The sequence below is a fragment of the Centruroides vittatus genome, unplaced genomic scaffold, assembly GCF_030686945.1.
Source record: "Centruroides vittatus isolate TY-2023 unplaced genomic scaffold, ASM3068694v2 contig_400, whole genome shotgun sequence".
Lineage (NCBI taxonomy): Eukaryota > Metazoa > Arthropoda > Arachnida > Scorpiones > Buthidae > Centruroides > Centruroides vittatus.
In genome coordinates, this window is record NW_027122215.1 from 2651856 (window position 1) to 2675453 (window position 23598).

At 30.1% G+C, this 23598-nt stretch overlaps 1 protein-coding gene across 1 annotated transcript; it reads left to right on the top strand.

The window, feature by feature from the left end:
- Positions 1–270: 270 nt before the first annotated feature.
- On the top strand, positions 271–21343 carry LOC136976453 (mitochondrial intermediate peptidase). Its single transcript, XM_067271730.1, has 16 exons — positions 271–502; positions 588–798; positions 6569–6742; positions 14141–14229; positions 14309–14456; positions 14524–14642; positions 14722–14785; positions 15039–15244; positions 16288–16352; positions 19552–19603; positions 19673–19826; positions 20093–20224; positions 20300–20521; positions 20592–20825; positions 20897–21092; positions 21169–21343. Exons 2-16 carry the CDS (start codon positions 631–633, stop codon positions 21240–21242), a joined length of 2097 nt encoding a protein of 698 aa, XP_067127831.1. The 5' UTR covers positions 271–502; positions 588–630; the 3' UTR covers positions 21243–21343.
- Positions 21344–23598: the final 2255 nt, after the last annotated feature.

Genomic DNA, 23598 nt, shown 5'->3' on the forward strand with positions numbered 1-23598 from the left:
GAACCACCCCCCGAAAAATTCCTGGGGATTTTTCGACGCGTCCGGATTCGATACCGGGTCCCCCAGGGCGGCAGGCTGCTAACCTTGACCGCTCGGCCATCCGGCCGCTGATATGTATATCTGGGTATGTATATGTACATATTCAATATCTGAAACGATATATTCATTCCTTTGTCACGAAAATAAATATAATAAACTTTTGTATTATTAAAAAAAAAAAAACTTCGAGTACCTAACGTTTTTTACGAAACTGATGATACCATCGATTTACCAAATTGCAGAACTAAACATTATCACGTGACTTGAAAACGATACATTTTGCTCACGTTGGAAGAGGCGTTCAAATTGGTTGATAATAATTAAAGTTTTAAATATTGTGCAACGTTCCTTCACATATTAAACACCGAACCACGTAAAATGTTAATTGGAATCATTTTATGAAAAATTAACCATGATAATTTCTTCACATTGAAGAAAAGTACGATTAACAATTGAAAATAAGGTAAATTACATATAAAATGCTAATTCTGGTTATTTAAATGTGATAAAAATTCTAATTTATGTAATATTTTTTTAATATTGTTTAGATTGACATTCGATGAATCACGTGGTTTTCGGTGCTAATTGATAATGACAAGAATTAAGTTTCGGACATTATTTCAGTGTCATGCTTTAAAATATGCTCATTATAAATATCGAGGAAGAATTGCAACGAGAAGTGTTACAACTTGGTCGCACTTGGCATCAGCTTTCAACTCATTACCCAATAAAAAATTTAGTATATTAGAAGAAAAAATGGTTTGTAAATTTTGATATTTCTATTGTTTTATTAATTTATTCTTCGCTTAAAAAAAAAAGAACAATAATCCAATTTATGTGTAATTCTTGATAAAGTAACGTTTTACAGATTGATAAATCCGGCAATATCTGAAAATGTTATGTTATCGCTAATGTATTGTTTTCAGAAATTTCTTTTTATTCGCAAGATATGCTGCTTGGAGATTACATAAAACTGATGACTCAGTAAAACTTAGAAATTTATTTATTCATTTTTGATAAAATAAAACATAAACACAGATAAACACAAACACACCACTTATATATTTGTGTATAAATAAAATATAATAATATGTTATATTATAGTGTTAAAATTATAAAAAAAATAAATAAATAAATGATTTTATATATACAAGGGTGAATTGATAAATATGTTCGGGTGTACTATAGATTACTCCCTATGGAATTTCAGGACTTTGATTATATATTTGAACTTGGAACCTGAGTTCAACGGTACCCTATTTTTGGACTGGAGACGAAAAATAAAAAGTTATTACACTTTTTAAGTTACCATACTTTTTTAATGCTCTCATGCAGATGGCACCGTAGTTGTTAGTATTGCCATCTTGCGGTAAAGTCTGCAAACCATGACGTCGGACTACGGTCATCTCCCGGAGCGTTAAACACGCGATACGAGAGCGGAGAGAGTGACGCGACTTCCGATCATTGCGTGATCGCCATTTCGGTTAATGTTACTTATGGCAGCGAACATGGCGGCCCGACTGATCTCTCGTATGGGAGCCACCACACGCCACCATGTGCTAAACTAATGATCGATTCACGGTAGTTCTTGAACAAAGTAAAAAAAGGGGGGAAACATCTACTAAAGGCAATTTTAACAGCAAGCACGCGACTCCCGATTGCGATAGCGAGGCCAACTTAGCGTAGAGTGACGCGACTCCCTATCATTGCGCGATCACCGGAAAAAAGTATGATAACTTTTTTATTTTTCGTCTCCGGTCCAAAAATAGGGTACTGTTGAACTCGTCTCGGTCCCCTGAGTTCAAATATATAATCAAAGTCCTGAAATTCCATAGGTGGTAATCTATAGTACACCCATATGTTCATCTACTGCAGCATTTTGTAGAGAGTAGTGATAGACACTTGTGTCAACATCCCAATAACCTGATATATAAAGTAAACAACCAACCAATAGCTGAAATAATTGGGCAGAAATCCTACAAATATAATTAGAAATTAACTGATAAGAACAACTAGAGGTAGATGTATCTGGAACTACTATAGGATAGTCTGGAGGGGAAGAGTTGCCCAGAGGTCCGGGTGACGTAACTGGTCGGCACGCTACATGGTAAGCGGAAGTTGCGGGTTTGACTCCTGCTCTGGGCCGATTCTTTTCTTCCAGACTATTCTAAATTTCTAAATTTAAAATTAAATTATAGTTTCTACTTTAGTCAAGAGATTCCACCTCTAGTTGTTCTTATCAGTTAATTTCTAATTATAATATTTGTAGGATTTTTGCCTGATTATTTCAGCTATTTGTTGGTTGTTTAAACACTTGTGATCAGTGATGTGGAATTGTAGTTTGACTTTTTGGAGTAGGATGTTTTAGGGTGGAGTCAGAGTCTATAAAATTCTTCCAACTCCTGCAACTCTGACCTTGAATTTTACTATTGGTAAAATGTGAAGTATGAAAAATACTTTTCAATTAATATCTAAGGAAATTTCTTAGAAAATGGACACTCTGATAAATTTACATATCAAAAAAGATACTTATCTGTAAAGGCTATTTTACACCAAAATTTAATGTATATCCCATGCAATGTGCTCTATACTTTCAGAAAATAGCTTTTATCAATTTAAACAATTATATTCACATCAGTCATTGGTAGGAAATTAACTATTCCCGTAGAAGCCAAATTGGGATAAATTATTTTACCAGCCACTTTATTCGGTCATTCATCAAATTGTTATTTTTTACATTTTATTGTATTTAATTTAAAAAAAAATGATTAAGTTTAAATCAATTTTTGATAATTAATTAATAAAAGTAGTATTTTTTTGGCTGATTAAGATGTAATCTTAATCAGGTTATCCTGATAATCTTTATATATCGGGTTATTGGGATGTTGACACAAGTGTCTATCACTACTCTCTACAAAATGCTGCAATAGATGAACATATTTATCAAGATATTTATCATCTTAATTAAAAAAAGGATAGGCATATGCTTGTCTGAAATCTACTATTGCCAAAAAGTCTTGGAAAAACTTTTGAATATGTAAAATTTCTTTACATGTTCAAAAGTTTTTCCAAGGTAAATTTGTTATATGCATTTTTTGATTCACATCATAAATTTCAAGCAATCACTGTGTATTCTATCCCCAAAATATCTAATTATTTTACTCAAAAATGTCAAAGAAACTTGACGATAAAGTAAAGTTTATACCTTTCTAAACTAGATTTGTCAGCCTTTTGCATTTTAAAACAACTGAATAATGACAGTATTGCAATTTCTTAAAAGTCTATATGCAACATTATTAATTTTAATGGGTAAAGATGCAAAGAAAAGAAAAATGGGTTTTTGTCATTCAGAGGGATATATCATACAATCAAGACTGCATTTAAGAAGATTAATGAGATGATGTCAAAGAAAAACCCTTCAGGCCCACCAGTGACCAAGCAGTTCTGTTCCCTGAACACTGGGAGTTCAGTTGTGGGTTCGCACCTCTTCAGGACGGGCTGGCCACAAGGAGTGTTTTGGGTTTTCTTCACATCTGTAACTCCTGAATAGGGCCAGTTACTCTTAAAATGACCTCCCGGAAGGCATCCCCCTAGGCAGATTACCCAAGTGTTGCGTTGCAGTAAATTAATAAACAAACAAACAAATAAAAACCCTCCAACTCAGAGAATGATATCTAAGCAACTGAAAGTATCACAGCAAACAATACAAAGGGTTATTAGAAAAGATTTAGGTAAAGAATGTAGTCAGAAAAATGCTTCTGCATACTGAGGCTCACAAGGTCAATTGAAAAACAACCATCATAAACTTTACAAGATGCATTTAATGGGATCAAAATCTGAATTTGCTATCACAATGAATGAGGCTTTGTTCAATATGCAAGACTACAATGGTACTAGGAAAATCTGTTTCATAAAGGCTAATACAAAGTTTAAAAACTGTCAAAAAACTGAAAAGTTTGGGAAGAAAATGATGATCATTAGTGTATTGTTAAGGCTTAAGCCATTACATATCATTACAGTTCTACAAAAGGTGAAGGTGAATGCCAAGTACTATGTCAATGTCGTTTTGGTACCATTACTGTAGAGAGTATAGACTAAACTTGAAAAACTATCCAGGAGAATGCCCCACAATTTTTGTTTACCATGACATAACATTATTACACATAGCCAAATTTAAGTCTTGCACAGGCTCCAATAAAGTCAGAAGAGAATCCAGAACATTTCCATAAAATCACCAGATGTGAAACCCATGGATATTTTTTGGTTTGGCTTTCTGAAGATCTTTCTGCAGGAGGACAGCAACACTAAGTAAGGCTTTAAATGAAGAGAGGGCAGAAGTAACCTGTGAAAAAGTGATTGAAGTCTATCCTGCATACAGATGAGAAGAGCTGTTAGTACAAGGAAAGGAGGACATATTAAATACAAAAAAGCTAGCTGAAAGAACCAGAGCTTAAAATTTAAAGATTTAAAGTAAAATTAAAACTGGATAAAATAGCATGCTTCACCCTCTGTAGTTAATGGTACCCATTCTAAATTTTACTTCATTCTCTCAGTAATGTTCAAAATAACCACTCAGTCGGTTTGACGAAACACAAAGTTTATATTTACAGTATAAATATACAAAATAATACAGATTAGAGTCACAATTAAATATGCACAAACACTAATCCAACGACAACCGACTATTCCCGTACAAGTTCGTCGAAAGAAACTCCTTACGACCTCCACAAGCAGACTTATAATTAACAACACATCCGAGTCAGGAACAAGTTGTACTAAACCAATGGAGTATACTTTTCCCAGATTTCCGTAGCGTCCAACGAGAGAGACAGTTAGAACTTCGGTAACAACGATCCTAATCCGATCCGATCCCGATACGAACTCACGATATGAGCTCCCGTTCCTGTCGAAACTACTGCTTAAATAGTCCCAACGTTCGAATCGTCCGCCAATCAAATTTGAATTCTTCCACAACGGCCGCCAACGGTCATTTCCCGCCGGCCAATCGTTCGTCTGTCGTCGATTTGAAACACAACGGATCTTCTAATGGTCGTTTCTAACGGCTGATCCCAACGGCTTTTCCATTATGAAAGTTCGTTATAATAAACCAGGGCGGAAATCGCTCGCCTAGCGATTCCAAACCCTACACTCTCCCACCCCAAAAGTAAAATTAAATGATTTTTTATTTAATAACTAAACATTCTGTGTATATTGTTTTAGATTTTGATTTAAAAATTATACAGTCGACACCCGGATAACTCGACACTCGTTGGTTATGTAGTCAATTTTTTGTGGTTCTGGCCAACTTACATAGGCATTAATGTTATTAACCTTAAAAAACTCGGTTTACTCGACATCGTTTAACTCATCACCACTGGATAAATCAAGATACTTTTTCTGTTTCACACTTTTTAGACGTCTGATAAGTCGACTCCCCTTCTGAAAAAATGAGTTCACACTGTACAATAAGCTGTGGTGTGAACTCATTTTTCAGGGGGGAGTCGACTTATCATAATTCTAAAAAGTGTGAAACAGAAAAAGTATGTTGATTTATCCAGTGGTGACGAGTTAAATGATGTCGAGTAAACCGAGTTTTTTAAGGTTAATAACATTAATGCCTATGTAAGTCGGCCGGAACCACAAAAAACTGACTACATAACCAACGAGTGTTGAGTTATCCGGGTGTCGACTTATGCGGAGTCGACTGTAGTTTTTATATTGACTAAAAATACTTGTAAATTTTAGTTTAATTTAGAATTTATATTTGATTGTAAACTATAGTTTTCTATGGAGGAAGGATATGGTTTGATATGCAAGGATAGGCATGCCTGTCTGAAAATCTACTATTGCCATTATGAATCATCACTGAAAATTGAAAATAAAGGACAAATTGTCCCTTTTCTTGTTTCAATAAAGGACACAATAATATGGTATAAAAGAAAATACATTGGAAGAGCGGACAGTTTGTCAGTACAGAAATATTGGGGGCACCTTCCTCTGTCTCTTATGTATCAATGCATTTGCTCTTAGTGCCCACAGGGCAGAAAGAGTTTAAAAAAAAAAGCACAAGCAGCTAGTACATGTTCATCAATGTTGACTTACAAATACTCTACAGTTTAAATAACTTGGATTAAGTTACTTCTGTGAATCATGTGTAGACAGCCTAGACACTGTCTAGCAACACTCAGTCAAAATAACTTAGTGTACGACACTAGCTTAAACTTAAAAAAATGAAGTACATGTGAACAGCAGAGATACTATTCTAAGACGTGTGTTGATACTTAATGTTACCATGTAGACAGGACTTACATGCTACTCTCTAAATCAACATTTATTTATTTTTTAATACTCAATTTAAAATAGTGTTTTTAATAAAAATTAATCATAAAATAGTTTTTATGTAAATGGTGTTTTTAATTTGAATTTTTGTTTTTTAATTTGTATATGATTAATTAAATATATTGCTGTATATGATATAATTTTTATATTAAACCTATATTAACTGTTTAATAACATCTTTTGTTTTTAGGGATTATTTGGTTATAGAGAACTTAATGATCCTCTTGGGTTTGAATTAATGAAAGAAAATGCTATTCTAGAAGCTAGAAGTTTGGTAAATGAAGCGCTTTCTCCTGATAGGAAACAGAAAATTGTTGAAATATTTGATATGCTGTCTGATACATTATGCAAGGTTGCTGATTTGGTAAGTGAACTATTTCAAATATCTTTCTAATTCAAAGTCACGATAAGCATGAGATAACTCAACAGTTAATTCTGCACAGGTTGCATGGCATATCTTTGATGCCAATGGTAAGGTTAAAAAAAAAAAAAGAATGTAGTTTATTTTTCGAGTCCTTTCTACACACTTGAAAGTTACTTGGAGAATGAAGATCAAACTCCAATTTTTTTATTGTGAGAAGAAGTAAATAGAGATGAACTGATACTCAATATCAGCTGATAGCAAAAGAATTAAAATTAGTTAAGCCAATACGTGCTGCTACAGAATAAATATTTCAATGTTTTTATTAGTGTAAATTTTTTGAATATTAGACAAAACTTAATATTCAGATTTAAGCTGTGGCTTATTGTTATCAATTTTATTCTAAATTTTACTTCTAGCATCTAATTATATAATTTATAATTCAATCATAAAGATAGAATTGATATTTGTCAATAGAATATAATTAAAAATAGCACAATCTTTTATTGTGTTGTTTTTGATTATAGAAGTTTTAAAAAAGCTCATAAATGTGCTATCTTGTTAATAATTAATTGAATATGTCATTAAAAGCATCATTATAAACTTTTTTATAATTACTTTCCCAGCTGTTATATAACATAAGAGAGGAGAAAGTATGACAATCAAAAATTACCCCCAAAATTTTTACAATTTTGGACTCTGGATCTTGAAATGTTGAGAAATGTAAAGAAGTTGAGGGTTTTTTCAATATGTGTGGATGTGTGTGTGGGTGGGCACAATTTTTTCATCTCCTTTAAAGTTTAACTCTTGTTTTGTTGAAAATTTCTGAAATTTTGCAGGCAAGATTGGATATTAGGGGAAAATTTTTCTAGAAATTTTCTGGAAAACCAGATTATTAGTTCAGGAGATATGGCTTCCTTAACATCTTCTGAACAAATTAGAAGTCTTTAAAGATAATGGCAGCAATTATTAGGGATGAAAACAAATAAAGAATGCTGAGAAAGTCCAGAAACAACATTGCCAACTTTTTTTTTTTATAGTCATATGCATATAAAAAACTATTTTGGACATACTTCCTTGATAATTATTGTTAAATTTTGTAATGGTTAGATCAGCATTTCCCTACACCTTAGATAAAGGAAAATGTTGGGAAATTTTCAAACGGAAAAGTAAGGGAAACTCCTGTATGTTTAAATAATGTTATGTAATTCATTCATTTTTCTGGAACTGTACAGAGATTAAATTGATAGTTTTTGGGGAAAGGAATTTTTAAAACTAAAAATATTTTAAAATCATTTTGTATATTCCAGTGTTGTATACATACTAGCTGATGTACTTGGCTTTGCTTGGAAAAATGACATATCCCCAAAATTGCAATACACACAGATTTGGCTCATTTGAACATTTGTGATGTATTAATGACTGTATAGTAGAGAACCTGTTGGCTTTTTTTGTCAGGGTTGTTTTACCAAACCAATTCAATTTTATCAGTCATGTTATGGTTCTCAAAAAATAATCATAACTCCAGTTTTAACACCTATTAGCTATGATTAATGGTATTTCTTCATAGTTCTAAATCAAATTTCCTCGGTCATTGAAATTTGAAACAAAAATTTCAAAATTGTACTTTCTTTTCTAACTTTGGTATTTGTCAAGATTTTTTGTAAGGTTGCCGACTTCCAGGGGAAAACAGTTAATCACGTGTCAGGAAAACCTAGAGTCGAATTGTATGTGGGTGGTGGCGGCAGGAGACAAAGGTGACAAGTGTCTTACACAGAACCATTTATTCTAACAACTAAGTTAACTTACATAATAATGGTACAAAATGCGATCTAGATCAACTCTGTTGATGATCGGATGTCATCCTTGCTCTGTCGTTATGGGCCCCGGGGCTTGGATGAAGGAGCGTCCGATGCACGGGAGATGGATCTTGGGCTGTTGAGATCAGCAGTGATGAAGGTCTAGGAGCTGGGAAGCTGCACTTGGCCAGAGGATAACTGCCTTTTGACCTTGAGATCGGGGGTTTTATAAGATTTTCCCTCAAATCTCACCCTTTTGATTGGTCCTGTTCATCCTCTCCCTTACCCCAATTGGTCATTTCTTTGTTTCTCTGCGAAACCCGAGACCAATCTGGGTCGGGAGAGGTCCAAGAGGTGTTGACGGATCCTTTGGAGTTTGTGCTCGTATTTTACACTGTTATGGCCCCAAACAATCTGCCATATGTTCTGGCGGCTAATTTTTCCCCTTTTTTTCTCACTCCCAACACTTGTTTGCGAGCACCTGGACAAAGCTCCTTCTCTCTTGGTTGACATTCCCCTCCGTCATTCGTCATCGAGTCACGTTTGTTTTAAGATAAGTTTTAAGAAAGTTTCTTTCGTGTCTGGTCTACATCACCAACACGTGTTCCTGACCCGATTTGACCACTGATACTTCCTGACTTTGGAACTTTATAATTATTCACAATTTCTACGCGTTTTTGTGACCCTCACATTTTCAATAAAATTTAATAGCAAATGTATCAATTCATTATTCTTTTTTAGAAATTTATTGTATGATGTCTTTGACTTGTATTGAGACAAAATTCAATTATACTAAGTTTCACTGTCCTATTAATTATGAATTTTCCAAACAATATAAAGAATATTTTCAAACAATACAAACAATATTTTCATACTTGTAAAATTAACTTAAATTCAGGGTTCCTACGCACCTGGAAAGTCAGGGAAAATCAGGGAAAGTCAGGGATTTTCATTAGTTTCGGAAAAAGTCATGGAAAGTCAGGGAATTTGTCGAAAATTGTCAAAAAGTCAGGAAATTTGTCGAAAACTGTCAAAAAGTCAGGGAATTTGTCTCCTTAACTGCCTTGTTGATTTCGTTTGCTGAATATGGCTGACTAAGCGTAGCCATCTGCAGGCGGCAAGAAGTAATGCTGCAATCTTTAATAAGAAAATATACCAGAATCCGTTTTGAATCTGAAATGGCTCTTTTCATCGTTCTGAAGCCATATAATTTTACAGTTGTGGATTAATAACAGGATAAACTACTATTATGTAATAGTGTTTAATTTTTAATTTTAATAATTCAGCGATTATAAAAAGATGAATTTGTTAGTTAGAATAAAAAATAACTAATTAAAAATTAGTTTACAAACTTTTAAAACTTGAAATCGTAATTTATTAGATTGTTCACTTCAAAATAGCTAAATAGATCAGTAAAAATCCGTGATTTAATTGTTTTTCACGTTTAAAACATTACTACACAACATAAAAAATTATAAATAGCTACCCGACATTTACAGTAAAATGCTGGCGCCGACTAATAGTTTTTTACATTTGTTGTTACAACTTTCCTTGAAAAGAACTGTACTGCAAGCGTATTTTTCCTCCTCTTCCGTTAATTTCCGCAACTTCGATACATAGTTTAATAATTAGTTTAACAGAAATGATGTTGGGTAAAAAATATCCACTGATTTTGGCAAATTTAGGCATCATACTTGTAATAGATATACTGTAGTTATCGTTTTGAAAATCAACTAGGTAATCTGATAGTTTAACCAATGTTAACTCGCTTATAATTAATTATAAATTTAAAAAGCTGGTAAATTTGTAAAAAATTAATTAAATTACTAAAAAATTAAAATAAATTTGATTATCTTTTGTGCGAAACAACAACAAAACAATTTTTATGGTTATGTTGCAAAAGAAAAAGAATTGTAGTTACGATTCTATGCGCTGAACTTCTATATTTTATTAACATATAATTGTAATTTCGTTTGATGTTTATTTCTGTAGTATTTATTTTATTTTATTTAAATTCTATACATTTTAAGAATCCTAATTTTCATAATACTATGACGTCATAGGAATACAAGTCTCACTAAAATACAAAAACGTAAAAAAATTAAATTATTAGATGAAAAAAAAGGAATGAGTAAAAAATTTTTTATAGAAACTTGAGAAATAGTCAAGAAAGTGCAGCTCTCAAGATTGATCATTTGGATTGGAGTTGAATTTTCCATTGTTTGAAAAGACAACGAATACTTCTGTGAACTCGGATTCTCTGATTGACGTAAGTAAATCGGAGAATCCATTAGATCCCCATCATAAAGCTGGGTGATGGTCCGAAACCAATCCAGGGAATGATCGAGGGCTACCTTTTCCTTCCACAAATTAACAGTTGCCTTTCAAAAGGAGGACTTTTCTAACTCAGGAAAAACACGAGTGATATATGTTAGTGCTAGACATCGAACAGAAATCAAATGAACTTTTTTTTCCGGATCGTTCACTGAAAATTGCTCTGGATTCCACTACTGCCACTATGAACTTAAGACGAGAAACGAAGACAACTTTAGCTATATTGTAAGCATATTTTTACAATAAACAAGTTAAATGGTAAAGAGGTGTCTTCGTCTGTCTGTACCATGTTTCCCACATACTTATTAGTCCCTCGACTTTCCTGACGTTGGGAGAATTAATTTTATCCCCTTTATTTTCCCAAAGGGAAAGAGTCATCATATCTCACAAACAAAATGCAAAGCTTCAAATCTTATGTTCTAATTGATGTTTGGAATTATGTTAAACCTGAGGAAGGTTATTTAAGATTGCTGAAAACATTAGTTTATTTATTAAAATTTGCTATAAAAGTGAGAAAGATGGTTTGTGATATGATTTGCAATAATTATAAGATTTGTAATTAAGGGTTAAAATAGATAAATTTTGTCTGCATTCTTAAGAAAATTTTATGCAAAGACAAAATTTAATGCGAAATTAAATAATAAATAAAAATTATTAAAAATAATTATTAAAATTCTGGCCTTTACATCGAAACCAAAATCAAAATGGCGGTAACGAAACATTTTTTTTCTTTTAATGAGTTGCCAATTCAGCTAATTTTTTGCTAGATTTAGTGGATTTGTTAGAGAAGCTATAGTAAAAACTTACATTTATCCCTCTTTATATACAATCTATTTTTACGCCATTTTGAAATAATGTGGTTGACAAAAGAAAACTATTTCTTTTTTTACATGATCGATTTTTTTGAGGGAAAAATGCTTTATTTGAAAATTTTTAAATTTAAATTTTTGTTAAAATTATGTTGCTGTTTAGAAAAAGTTACTCTTTTTGTTGAAAGATTTTAAAATTATGTGTTTCTAAGTCAAGAGCTCATTTTAAGTACAGTACAGTACTATTTGTATATCAAAGAATACTGTTTGTTGATTTTATGCTATCTTGTATTTACTAGATTTACATACAAATAATATTGATAAATGATGATAAAATAAAATGCTCATGTTTCATTTTTAAATTGCTTATTTTTTCATTACATTGAAGTTGTGGATTCTATCATACATTTTTCTACAGGATGTATGCATACTGTATTCTTTTAATGTGGCAGTCTTTGAAACATACAACTAGGCAAAAAGAGGGATAGATATACTCGGTGTTCTCAGTAAATAAAATGCTGTTTTATTATGTCGATATTCCACACCGTAAGAAATGTGAGGGTCAGGGAATTTGGACAAAGTTGGTCAGGGAAAATCAGGAAAAGTCAGGGAATGCAAAACAAAAATTTGAGTAGGAACCCTGTAAATTAGTTACACATATTAGATTTTTAATTTGTTATATAGTGTGAAAGTAAAAGTCCCTCCATAGTGGGCCATACCCATCAGGCTCAGCCAAGAGGCAACATCATAACTATTTCAACATTCAGTCTGCTGTAGTGTCATTACTTTGGGAAAATGGGAGAAACTTCCAGGAACACTCTATAGAGGGACTTTATGATCTCAATGTATTTTTGTTTTCTGAACTGAATTTTGAAGATTTATTTCTTAGTTATCCATAAAAATCTCTGTGTATATAAATATATATACAGAGAGACAAGAGTCAGAATGTGCTGGAATCAAATATAACATGATTCACAGCTCTTGAAGCATGTCTTAGAGAATGGTTGTGTTTTCCTTGTCTTCAGTCTAGCTAAATGATTGAGCATTATCTTGATAAATTCAGCTTTTCAAATAACTCCATAATCAAAAATTACATGGGTTTAGGTTAGGAAAACATGATGGCCAGGCATTAAAAAACATTCAAGAAATTAACCTGTCCTCACCAAATGTACACAACAATTGTGTTGTTTTATATGTAATATGGGATGGTGTCTCATCTTGCATGAAAGTTATGCAGGTAGGCAATTTCTTTTCTGCAAGTCAAGATAATTTTGTGGCAGAGATATATATAACAAGCTGCATTCACTGATTGACACACTGGGCCTTGAGGCATTATTGCTTCAATGTGTCTCGTGTGACTCTCACACATGACCGATTGCAATATTGTGAGGAATTATCATGTAACATGTTTTGACACAGCAACACGTTTTGACACAGCAACACCATCTGGTACAATAAAAGTTAACTAATTGTTTTTACTTTCAAATTCCTTTTTCCCTGTTGTTAAGGTAACTACCAATTTATTTATTTATTATGGTCTGTCAAGTAGATTCTTTTCTACATCACTGTGAATACTGTCACAGTGATGTAGAAAACTATAACCTTCCCTTGCATTTTTATAAATATATTGTGTTTTACTGTTACAAATCATCTCAGTTTTGATGCCATATTTTTCTGATTTGGATGGAATATGCTGAAAAAGATTGTCCACAAAGTGCCAAGTTGTTCAACTAGTCATGTTTTTTCCTGGGGTAAATGCTTCACACAGATTTTTTTTCAACATATTTATGTTGGAACATCATGTCTGTGGGATTTTCTGCATTGCATTGTAATTTATAGTAATTCTATTTAAACAATATTAACTTTATATTATTTACAATTATTTAATCTTATATACAAAAAATTTCATTAATAAATACATGATGGTAAGATAAGAAAATGTAATTTAAAGTAATGCAGAGTAAATTAATAATAAGCATCATTAAAATAGACAGATGCCAAATGAGTTTGTTGAGTTATTGTTTACATAGACAGATGTTCAATATGAACTGTAGGATGCCATGATATTCTTATAAAGTGTTAAGAGCTAAACTTTTATGCCTTATAAAAATAAATATATATATATTTTTTGAGATTGATTTTTCTGGTAAAATATTTGATGCCTGTTTTTGACTACTACATTTTGTTTTCTGTAAATAAGTTTATTTCCATTCCATTTAATATGATTGATTACATGAAGTCAATTTAGAAGATAATTTTTAATTTGAATCGTTTCAAAATATTTTAATACATTAAAATCAATATTATGTGATATATTTAATTATGCAAAATATCAATAATTAACTAATTACCAGTTAGTTTTACCAGCAAAATCATCATCTATGCATCTATATTTATAAGTCACGATTAATTTTCGATAGTTTACAGAATTGTTTTCATTGTATTTTATATGATTCTAGGCAGAATTTGTTAGAATTGGACATCCAAAAAAACGTTTTGTATATGCTGCAGAAAATGCTGCCATATCAATAGGAAGTTTAGTGGAAGAGTGAGTTTTTTAATGAAATAAAATTTAATTTAAAACTACCTCCAGTTTTCTACTTTTCTACATTCCTTTCTCTTTTCAGGCTAAACACAAATAGAAAATTATACGAAGTTGTTCGTGATGTTTCTGAAAATGGTGATATATTTCCTACGGATCCAATAGATGACCATGTTGCTAAACTTTTCTTGTTTGATTTTGAACAGAGTGGAATTCATTTAGATTCTAATAAAGTAATAAATATTTTATTATAAAATTTTAAAATATTTTCTTTAACTTAAAATAACTTTTTCTTAACAGAGGAAACTTGTTGTAGATTTAAATTCTTACATTCTACACATTGGTTCGCATTTTATGAATGGAAGTTTAAAACCTCGTTCTGTATTAAAATCCGAACTTCCGGAAAATATACGTCATTGGTATGTAGTTTTGACTTTTCGCAGAGATCATTTAAGTACAATCTTTTTAATATATTTTTAAAAAATATATTTTATTTAGTTTTTCAGCTGATGGTGACAGTATACTTGTCAATGGATTGTTTGCAGATTCTCCAAATGAAATTGTAAGTATTCAAAACAGGATTTTATACTTTTCATCCTTTCAACCTGAATTGAACAGTTTGACATTTTGACACCTTGTAGTATTTAGATTGTGATCTACATCAAGTTGCTGTCATTTTTTGCTGATGAGGCAATTAAAGGATAAGAGATATGTAAATTGTATTATTGTAAAGTAACAAAAAATTGTAGAAAATGTCAGTTTATTAAGAAATACATATTTAATGTCTCTATAGAAATGTTCTTATTTTATTATAGGTCAGAGAAGCTGCTTATAAAATCTTTCTCTTTCCTGATGATCATCAGGAAAAGCTTTTAGAAGAATTACTAAATGCTCGATATCAGCTTGCTCAGTTATGTGGATTTGATACTTATGCTCATCGTGCAATAAATGGAAGTTTGGCAGGAAATCCTTCTGTAGTTAACAGGTTTTTGCAAACAATTTCTGATGAATTAAAATCTAGGTAATTAATTAATTTGTGCAATAGATTAAAAATTTTTTTAGATTTATATTTCTTATAAATTCTAAAGTTTAAAATTAATAATACGATAAACTCCCACTAACTTGGACTTTGCATAATTCAGACAAATTTTTCAAAAACTATATAGTAATTTAAAATTTCTTGATAATTGAAAAGTTATAATTAATGAGCAGTTATTTATTGTGACATTGTCACAATGCTGGGCTGCAATTTTTAATCATATTTTTAATTAATTTAATTTAAAATATATGCTCTCCACTTTAAAATAGTAGTGTCTTGCTCTGGTACATCATACTTTTCCTGTTACAATAGAATCATGGCGATCATTTATCTAACTCCTTTCAGGGAAAAATTTTTGAATTGAAATAACATGACTTCTGCTGCAAACCAGAAGTCATGTTATTTCAATTCAAAAATTTTATATATAGTTAATTGGGTCTCCTGCCCCTAAGCTTTCCATATCTGGTCCCATTTTTTCTCTAATTCCATTCTCGAGATTAAGGAAGGACAGACAAACAATGGTGGAAATTTATAGATCTATAGTTTTTTCAAATTGCAGCCCAACAATTGTTTTTGATATTTGGAAGTCTTTGATACCATACATTATATTACTGAAGTTGGTGGGTTACTAAAGACTGTATATTGCTATATATTGTACCATTATGAAATTTTTTGAACTCATCCTGTAATAATAAATTCAGCAGTATAATGTACCAAAGTCCAGTAAAACTTCTGTATAGAGCTGATTGTAATAAACTACTGTAATGTATATATGTACTTTCTTGTTTTTCCACATTGTCACAGAAAACAACTCCACTAACTCAGACTTTTGTAAACTGAAAAACCTTTCATCCCCTATTAGTCAAGAGTTAGCAGGGGTTTACTGTATTTGTATAATTCTTCATGAGATTTAATGCAGAAGTCATATTCTTAACTATACTGTTATTGCAATTTGATGTTTTTGAAGTATAATAAAAATAAATAAGAATAATTAATAGCATATAGTTTGACTATTTTATTTTTAGAGCAAATATTGATTATAATGAAATGTTGAAAATGAAGAAAACCATTAACAAATATGCAGAAGTAAGTTTGTTTTTATAATATGCTCAGTTAGGCTCTTAATTAAATACAGTAGTGTGTCAATTATCTGAAAATCAATTATCGAAAAATTCCAGACCAAAGAGTATTAATTCCAGAAATTATGAAGTTTTTATGTAATGTTGGCAATCTTCTGTAGGTCCACTATTGAGCTGTCTCGTTATCATCACTACAGTCTGTTCAATGAAAGAAAAAAGTGCTTTATATGGTAAGGAGCTGATGGATTGCAAAGTTCAAGTCGTCCAATAGAATATTGAAATTTTCTATCAATTGTCCAATAACTGTTTTGAAAACATATCCCAAAGATCTATTTTATTATTCTCCACATACTTGAAAGTTGCTTAGTATTTTGAATGTTATATAAATGTTATTAAAATTACTATGAAGATTTTAACAGTATAAATTAAAATAAAGCAAATAAGAATAGTAGTGACATCATGCTTTAGTTTGGAAAATGGTGACTGGTAATGTTGTTGTAGCTAAGTAAAGTGAAATGTTGCACAGTCAAGCTAGGACTATCATGTTTAATGTATTTAGTTATTTTAGTTGTCAAATTTATCATGTTCTGATGTTCTTAATGAAAATGTTCCTAAATTGTGCATAATTTAAAATCTTTTTAAGAACTATTATAACAGTTCTTTTCAGAACTAAAACATTTTGATAAAAGGTGGTCAATTTAATAAAACAATTGCATATTATGAATAAAAATTAAAAAAAAAACTGAAGTTTAATTCCTATTTATTACATTTGAAATGAATCAAAACAGCTAATTAGATGAAAATAAAAGTATAAGAAAGACAAAAATATTAACCATAACTCCTTAATGACAGTAACCTTAAGATTTTTTAATGCTATTTTCATACTACTAGTTTTCTGAAATCTATAATTCGAATTTTATTATATTTATTTTAAAAAGGAATGAATTTGTAAACTACTAACAAGACAGAAACATACAACAATTATCATGTCCTGTTCACTCTAAAGTGACGAACTGATAATAGAAAATAACCTTAAATTTTTATTATCCCATTGAATTTATTATAGTATTAGGTTTTACTTATTAAGTACAAATAGAAAAGTTTGATTAATAAGTCATAGATTTCTAATATGTTAAATGCATTAGAAACAATGTTCACATAATTAGAATTGCAATGTGAAGCAGATTTTTCAAATCCCTCTTGTTATGATCAAGCAAGCCAGGGATTTAGATGAATTAAAAAGAAAGAAACTATATAAAACAAAGAAAAATATGTGACTTATTTCAAAAAGAGAACTGTAATAAATAATTTTTATGTGAGTGTTGTAGTTTATTTAATATTAATTTTACTATTATGGATTGTTTACTTTGAATCCAAAACTTTCATTAGTTCATTGTAGATTGTTGTAATGAGAGAGTAGTGCTTACTTTTTAATAAATTAGACAATTTTGTGTGATTACTTATCATTCATATGAATTAAATTTCTATTCCTTAATCTATTTTGTACTAAAATAAAGAAAACTATTAATTTTAATTCATCTTTATCTTTCTTATTCTTTTCCTACCAAGTTTGATCTATTATTTGAAATTGTCCTTCCCAAATTATTTCAGATAATTGATGCTCTACTGTTTTCCAATTAAAAAGTTACTTTTACAAATGCATTTCCAATGTAAAAAGAAAACGTGATCACATAGTTATTGTTTATGTAAATCTGTGGGAAAACTTGAAAAATGAAAGTAAAAATTTGTTTGGTTAGTGTTAATCAAGCACAAATATTTATGAAGTTTTGTATATAATTGATTCATAGAGAGAAGTTTTAACTATTATTTATGTTTAAATTATTCGTTGTAGTTTTATTTCAAATTTATTTGACTGAATGCATCATAAAATCTGATATGATTTTCATTCTTATGCTCTATGTGGCCATATGATCTGGATTTAAATCTGTAAATCTCCAATTTCTAATGGTCATTTAAATTTGAATATTAATTTACATGCTGGCAATCTGTTGTTGGTTAAAACCATCTTCAATTTTGCACATAAATCCAGGAGTGTAAAAATAAATTTATTATTCAAGGCATCAATTGACAATCAGTCTCAGATTCATCATGTTTTAAAAATTGAAGACATTTACAATAAAAATTGCTGAAAGAATATTGAAGTTTGAATTTCTATAATAATATGTTGTGTATAATTAGTTTACTCAATTATTTGAATGAAAAAAATTATTTCTTAATTTAAAATATCAAATTATCAATTTTTTTTATATTCTGAAAATTAAATCTCGATTAAGAATATTAAAATTTAATAATAGTATTTGATTAAATCAGAATATCAAAGCCAAAATATCTATAATACTGATTTTATAACTCTAGCTAATGCATTTAATTTGATTCTTTTAGAAATTGTCATACAGGAAGTTTACAGTGGAACCTCACTTAATGGCATATTCTTTCCAGAATCTTACTCGTAATGCAAAACACTCGTTAAGCGAAACAATTTTTCCCATATAAATTAATGTAAAATACAATAATGCATTCCATGCCAAAAAAAAAAAAAATACTCAAATATTTTATGTATAATGTTTATTGAAAGAAAATTATATATTGTTAAGAGCATGAATCAATCATCTTTTCTGATAGCACAGAATGAACCAACATGGAATGTGAATTCGATTTGCAGAAAACAAAAAAAAATTGAAATTTAATTTGGAATTGGTCATTAAATTTAATATGAGATGCCAGCATAACTGCCTACGTCTAGTCAAATTATTTAATTTCTAATACTTAATAATTTTTCTTGGGCCTTGGGCCTTTACATAGCCCAAGAATTTGGTGTATCATTTGGTGTGTTTATTATATAATGGACTATGATTGTTGATGTTTATATGTAATATGTCTGAACACAAGTTTGGAAAAATGTGTGACACTAAGATGCTAGCAGAACGAGTGCTAAACACAGACTGATGGGCATGTGTCCAATCCGGGACTTCCCCCTCTTCTTATGGCTTGTTAATCAAGTCAATTTTTTTACAATTTTTTTTTTGCTCGTTATGATAAGTGCTGATTAAGCGAGATTTCACTGTATTTGTATTTAAATTATAAATATTTGTAGGCAAGTGTCTATTATGCAATTAAATAAATGTTTTTTTTTTGTAAATTAATTATACAAATATTTTTATTATAATTTTTGTTTAAAATAATTTATAGGAAATAAAACCATGGATATTCCATATTATACTTCTTTAGCCAAACAACAAAGGTAAATTTAATTTAGAGTAAATAATAATTTTTTGTAAAATTTAAATAATTACAATGAACATTAATGTAGATTCCAGATTAAGGGGTCTGATTTTAGCCCTTATTTTTCACTTGGTGTTTGCATGGATGGAATTAATTATCTTTTACAATCCTTATATGATATATCTTTAAAAGTAGAGAATGTGAAGAATGGTGAAGTTTGGCATACTGATGTTATTAAACTTGTAAGTCACTTTTTATTATTATTATGTTGGGTTAAGTTAGATATACTCGGTTAACACCGGTGGCTAAGTACTATGCCGGACCAAAGTCAAGGCATAGTAACCAAAACAGAAATTAAAGAAGTGTATCAGTGTGTGTGTCTGTATTCAGGAATTTTCTCACAATATGACATGTATTCAATATAGTGGCCTTCTGTAGAGTGATGTATGTGTCCGGTTATTATTATTATTATTATTAAAAATTATAGAAAAATTAAATTTTATTGTAGTCTGTCTGGGAAGGAGATGGTACTCTCTTAGGATATATTTATTGTGACTTTTTTGAACGTAAAGACAAACCTAACCAAGACTGTCATTTTACCATTCAAGGTGGGCGTCTACTAAAAGATGGATCATATCAAGTAAATATTATAATTTTGCCCTTTAAATAAATACGCATAAATCGACTACTGTAAAATTTTATTGTTTAATTCAAGATTCCGGTTGTAGTTTTAATGTTGAATTTTTCATCACCAACTTGGTCTAAACCCTCCTTGTTGACACCAAATATGATTGATAATTTGTTTCATGAAATGGGTCATGCTATGCATTCAATGTTGGCAAGAACAAAATATCAGCATGTAACAGGAACTCGTTGCTCTGCCGATATTGCAGAAGTACCGTCTATACTCATGGAATATTTTGCAAGTGATCCTAGGGTAAGTTTCATTGTTTACATACAATTTCCTCATATATTAAGAAAATAAATACAAAGTTGGAAACCTTTAGGTAGTTTCAAAATTTGCACGCCATTACGAGACTGGTAAACCAATTCCTGAATCTCTACTTAAAAATTTAAGCTTATCCAAAAATTTATTTTCTGCGTCCGAAGCTCAACTTCAAGTGTTTTATGCCGCTTTGGATCAGAAGTATCACAACAAACCAGAAAGCGGTAAATCAACTACTGAAATTTTAAAAGAAGTACAACAAAATTATTATGGTCTTCCTCATGTAGCTCATACAGTGAGTAGTAATGAAATAATTATTTTACATAAAATAAAACTTTTATGAGTAAGTATAATGAAATCTTTAAGGCATGGCAACTTCGATTTGGTCATCTTGTTGGCTACGGAGCAAAATATTATGCCTATACAATGTCAAGAGCAATTGCAGCTCAGATTTGGCATTCCATCTTTAAAGATGATCCTTTGAATCGTGCTGCAGGAGAGCGTTATAGGAGGGAAGTGTTAGCTCATGGTGGATCTAAACCTCCAATGCAACTAATTGGTGGTAAGAATATTTTTATATAAGTTTAGAATTAAAGATTGTAAAAATTCTTTAACAACACATTTTGTTCTTCCTATAGATTTTCTCCAAACAGTTGTAACACCAGAAATGTTAGCTAAAGCATTTATTAAGGATATTGATGCAAAAACTTGAAATTTTGTAATATATTGTATTTTACAATATTTAATAGTCTATTTTTAATTCTGTTTAACTTGTAAAGTTTATAAAGTTAATAAATATTAATGTAAGCGTTATATTTAATATCATCTACATATAAAGCAATTTGATTATTTTCTATTGTTTTATCTGGTGTAGCTTATGCAAATTTTATCAAGTAACTAAATGAAAAGTTATAATGTTCAATATCCCTAATATGTCACACCATTAAGTTCTACAGCCACTTTTTAACCAAGAGTATCAAAAGAATGAGATGGAGGCACTATCATCAGAGTGAGACATTTATTTTAAAAAATTTCATGTTTAGTCATTCACAATATTCTGGATGGATATTAGGTCCTAGCCCTTTCCAGCTGTTATTATATAAGTTGTATACCTAATAATAACTGAAGAGAAGTTAATAGTGTGATGAACATAATAACTTTTCATTTAGTTACATACGTGATAAAATATCTACATAATCAACATCTTTTATATTGGCTCATCTCAATCCTAAACTATCTAAACAAGTGAATTTGCTTGTCTGAAAGTGCTTAAAATCTTTTCTGCATCTGGGCATTAAAAGGGCCTTTTTTTTTACCAAGTCCATTATGGGCTACACCAAAAAATTTCAGGTCCCAAGTCAGTAGTCAATAAATCTGTTATTGGAGTTCATTCCAATAAAGCAGTTTTTTTTTGTTATTATTCTATATATGTAAAATAAAACTGAAATATATTTGAATATTAATAGAAAATAACAATTGATTTTCAAATAGTATTTTATTAATAATTCAAAATTGCAATCATTTTATAAAGAAATGAATATATTTAAACTAAATTTTTATAAAATTATATAATTCATTAAATGATCTAAGTACAAAAACATTCATTTATCAATATAAAAATTGAGTACATTAAAAATAATTTTTTTCACTTAAATTTGCAAATTCAATAGATTTGATAACTGTAAAGACTGATTGATTAATTGTATTAAGTAATATTCATATTGCTAAAAGAATTTGGACAGTTCTTCAAATTATTTTATTAGGCTGGCAGTGGTCATTAGATAGACTGATTGATTGATTTAGACAGAAATGCCTTAGATATTGTATCCATGCTATCAATTGCAATAAATACATATTAGTGCAAACCCAAGATAAATCATAATAATTACATATGACTTTCAATTTGTTTACTGAGAAATCAACAATAAATATTACAAATTTAAACTTGTCATTGTGCACTTTATACAATGTATATAATCAGTATTTCTGATCATGCATTATTACACTTTTACACACAAGTGCAAAGATATAGTGATATATGATCAGAAATTATATTGGACCATTTTATGACAGTAATGAGTTGTGTTTAGACTGACTTTAAAATGTTTTTTATTTGTATCAATTAGAAGAAATAATAAGAATGTCCTAATTGTTGAACAAACTGTGTTTAGAAAGATTTTGTAGATCATGGAAAAGAAAACTTCATATGAGTATGGAGATTAAAATACCTGCTCATACTTTAATGATTTTTACTGTTAAATTGAAATCATTGGTTTATTGATTATGGAATTAATTGTAAACATTTACATTCAATATATTTTATAACCAAATATAAATCATTTACTAGTAGTTTGATAATATTTTGAATTATAATTTATTGGTATATTAAATCCAGGCACTCATACTTACGAACATTCAACTTCCAAACTTTCAGACTTGTGAATTCTGATGGTGTTGAAGTCAGTCTTTAGGCAAAAATAAATAAATAATGTGGATTTATTTCTATTGTGTATCATCATTTTTTGTTTTTGTGTGAATTCTGATGTTCCATCACTGCTCATGAGGTGGCACCAAAGTTGGTCACATGGAGTAACAGCATTTTTTGCTATTGTTTACAGTTTTTTAAACTTTTACGATTAGTTCTTCAAAAATACATCCAAAATGTAATAGTAAGTCTAGCAGTGGAGACAAATGCAAGAAGTGTGGCTCTATTATTGTGGAAACTAAATGCATTAGGTGAAAAAAACTGTGTTTGAAACATCAACTACTAAGCAGTAGTAGGTGTTTCAAATAAGCATAATGTATTCCATTAAGTACACTGAAGGATCAAACACTAACAATACATGGTTATTCTGTGTACTTTCTAGGTTAGTTTTGACTTAGACTCCAGAGGTTTTGTCATGTTTGTATGTAGTGGAGCATCTGTATACAAATGCCAACATGACAATTTTAATTCAAAAATTTTTTCCTATTATAACACAGCCATTTTTGATTTTATTAAAACCTCTTAAACAAATGAACTAATTTTATATACATTACTGTTGTTTATTAAATATTTTTGTTAATAT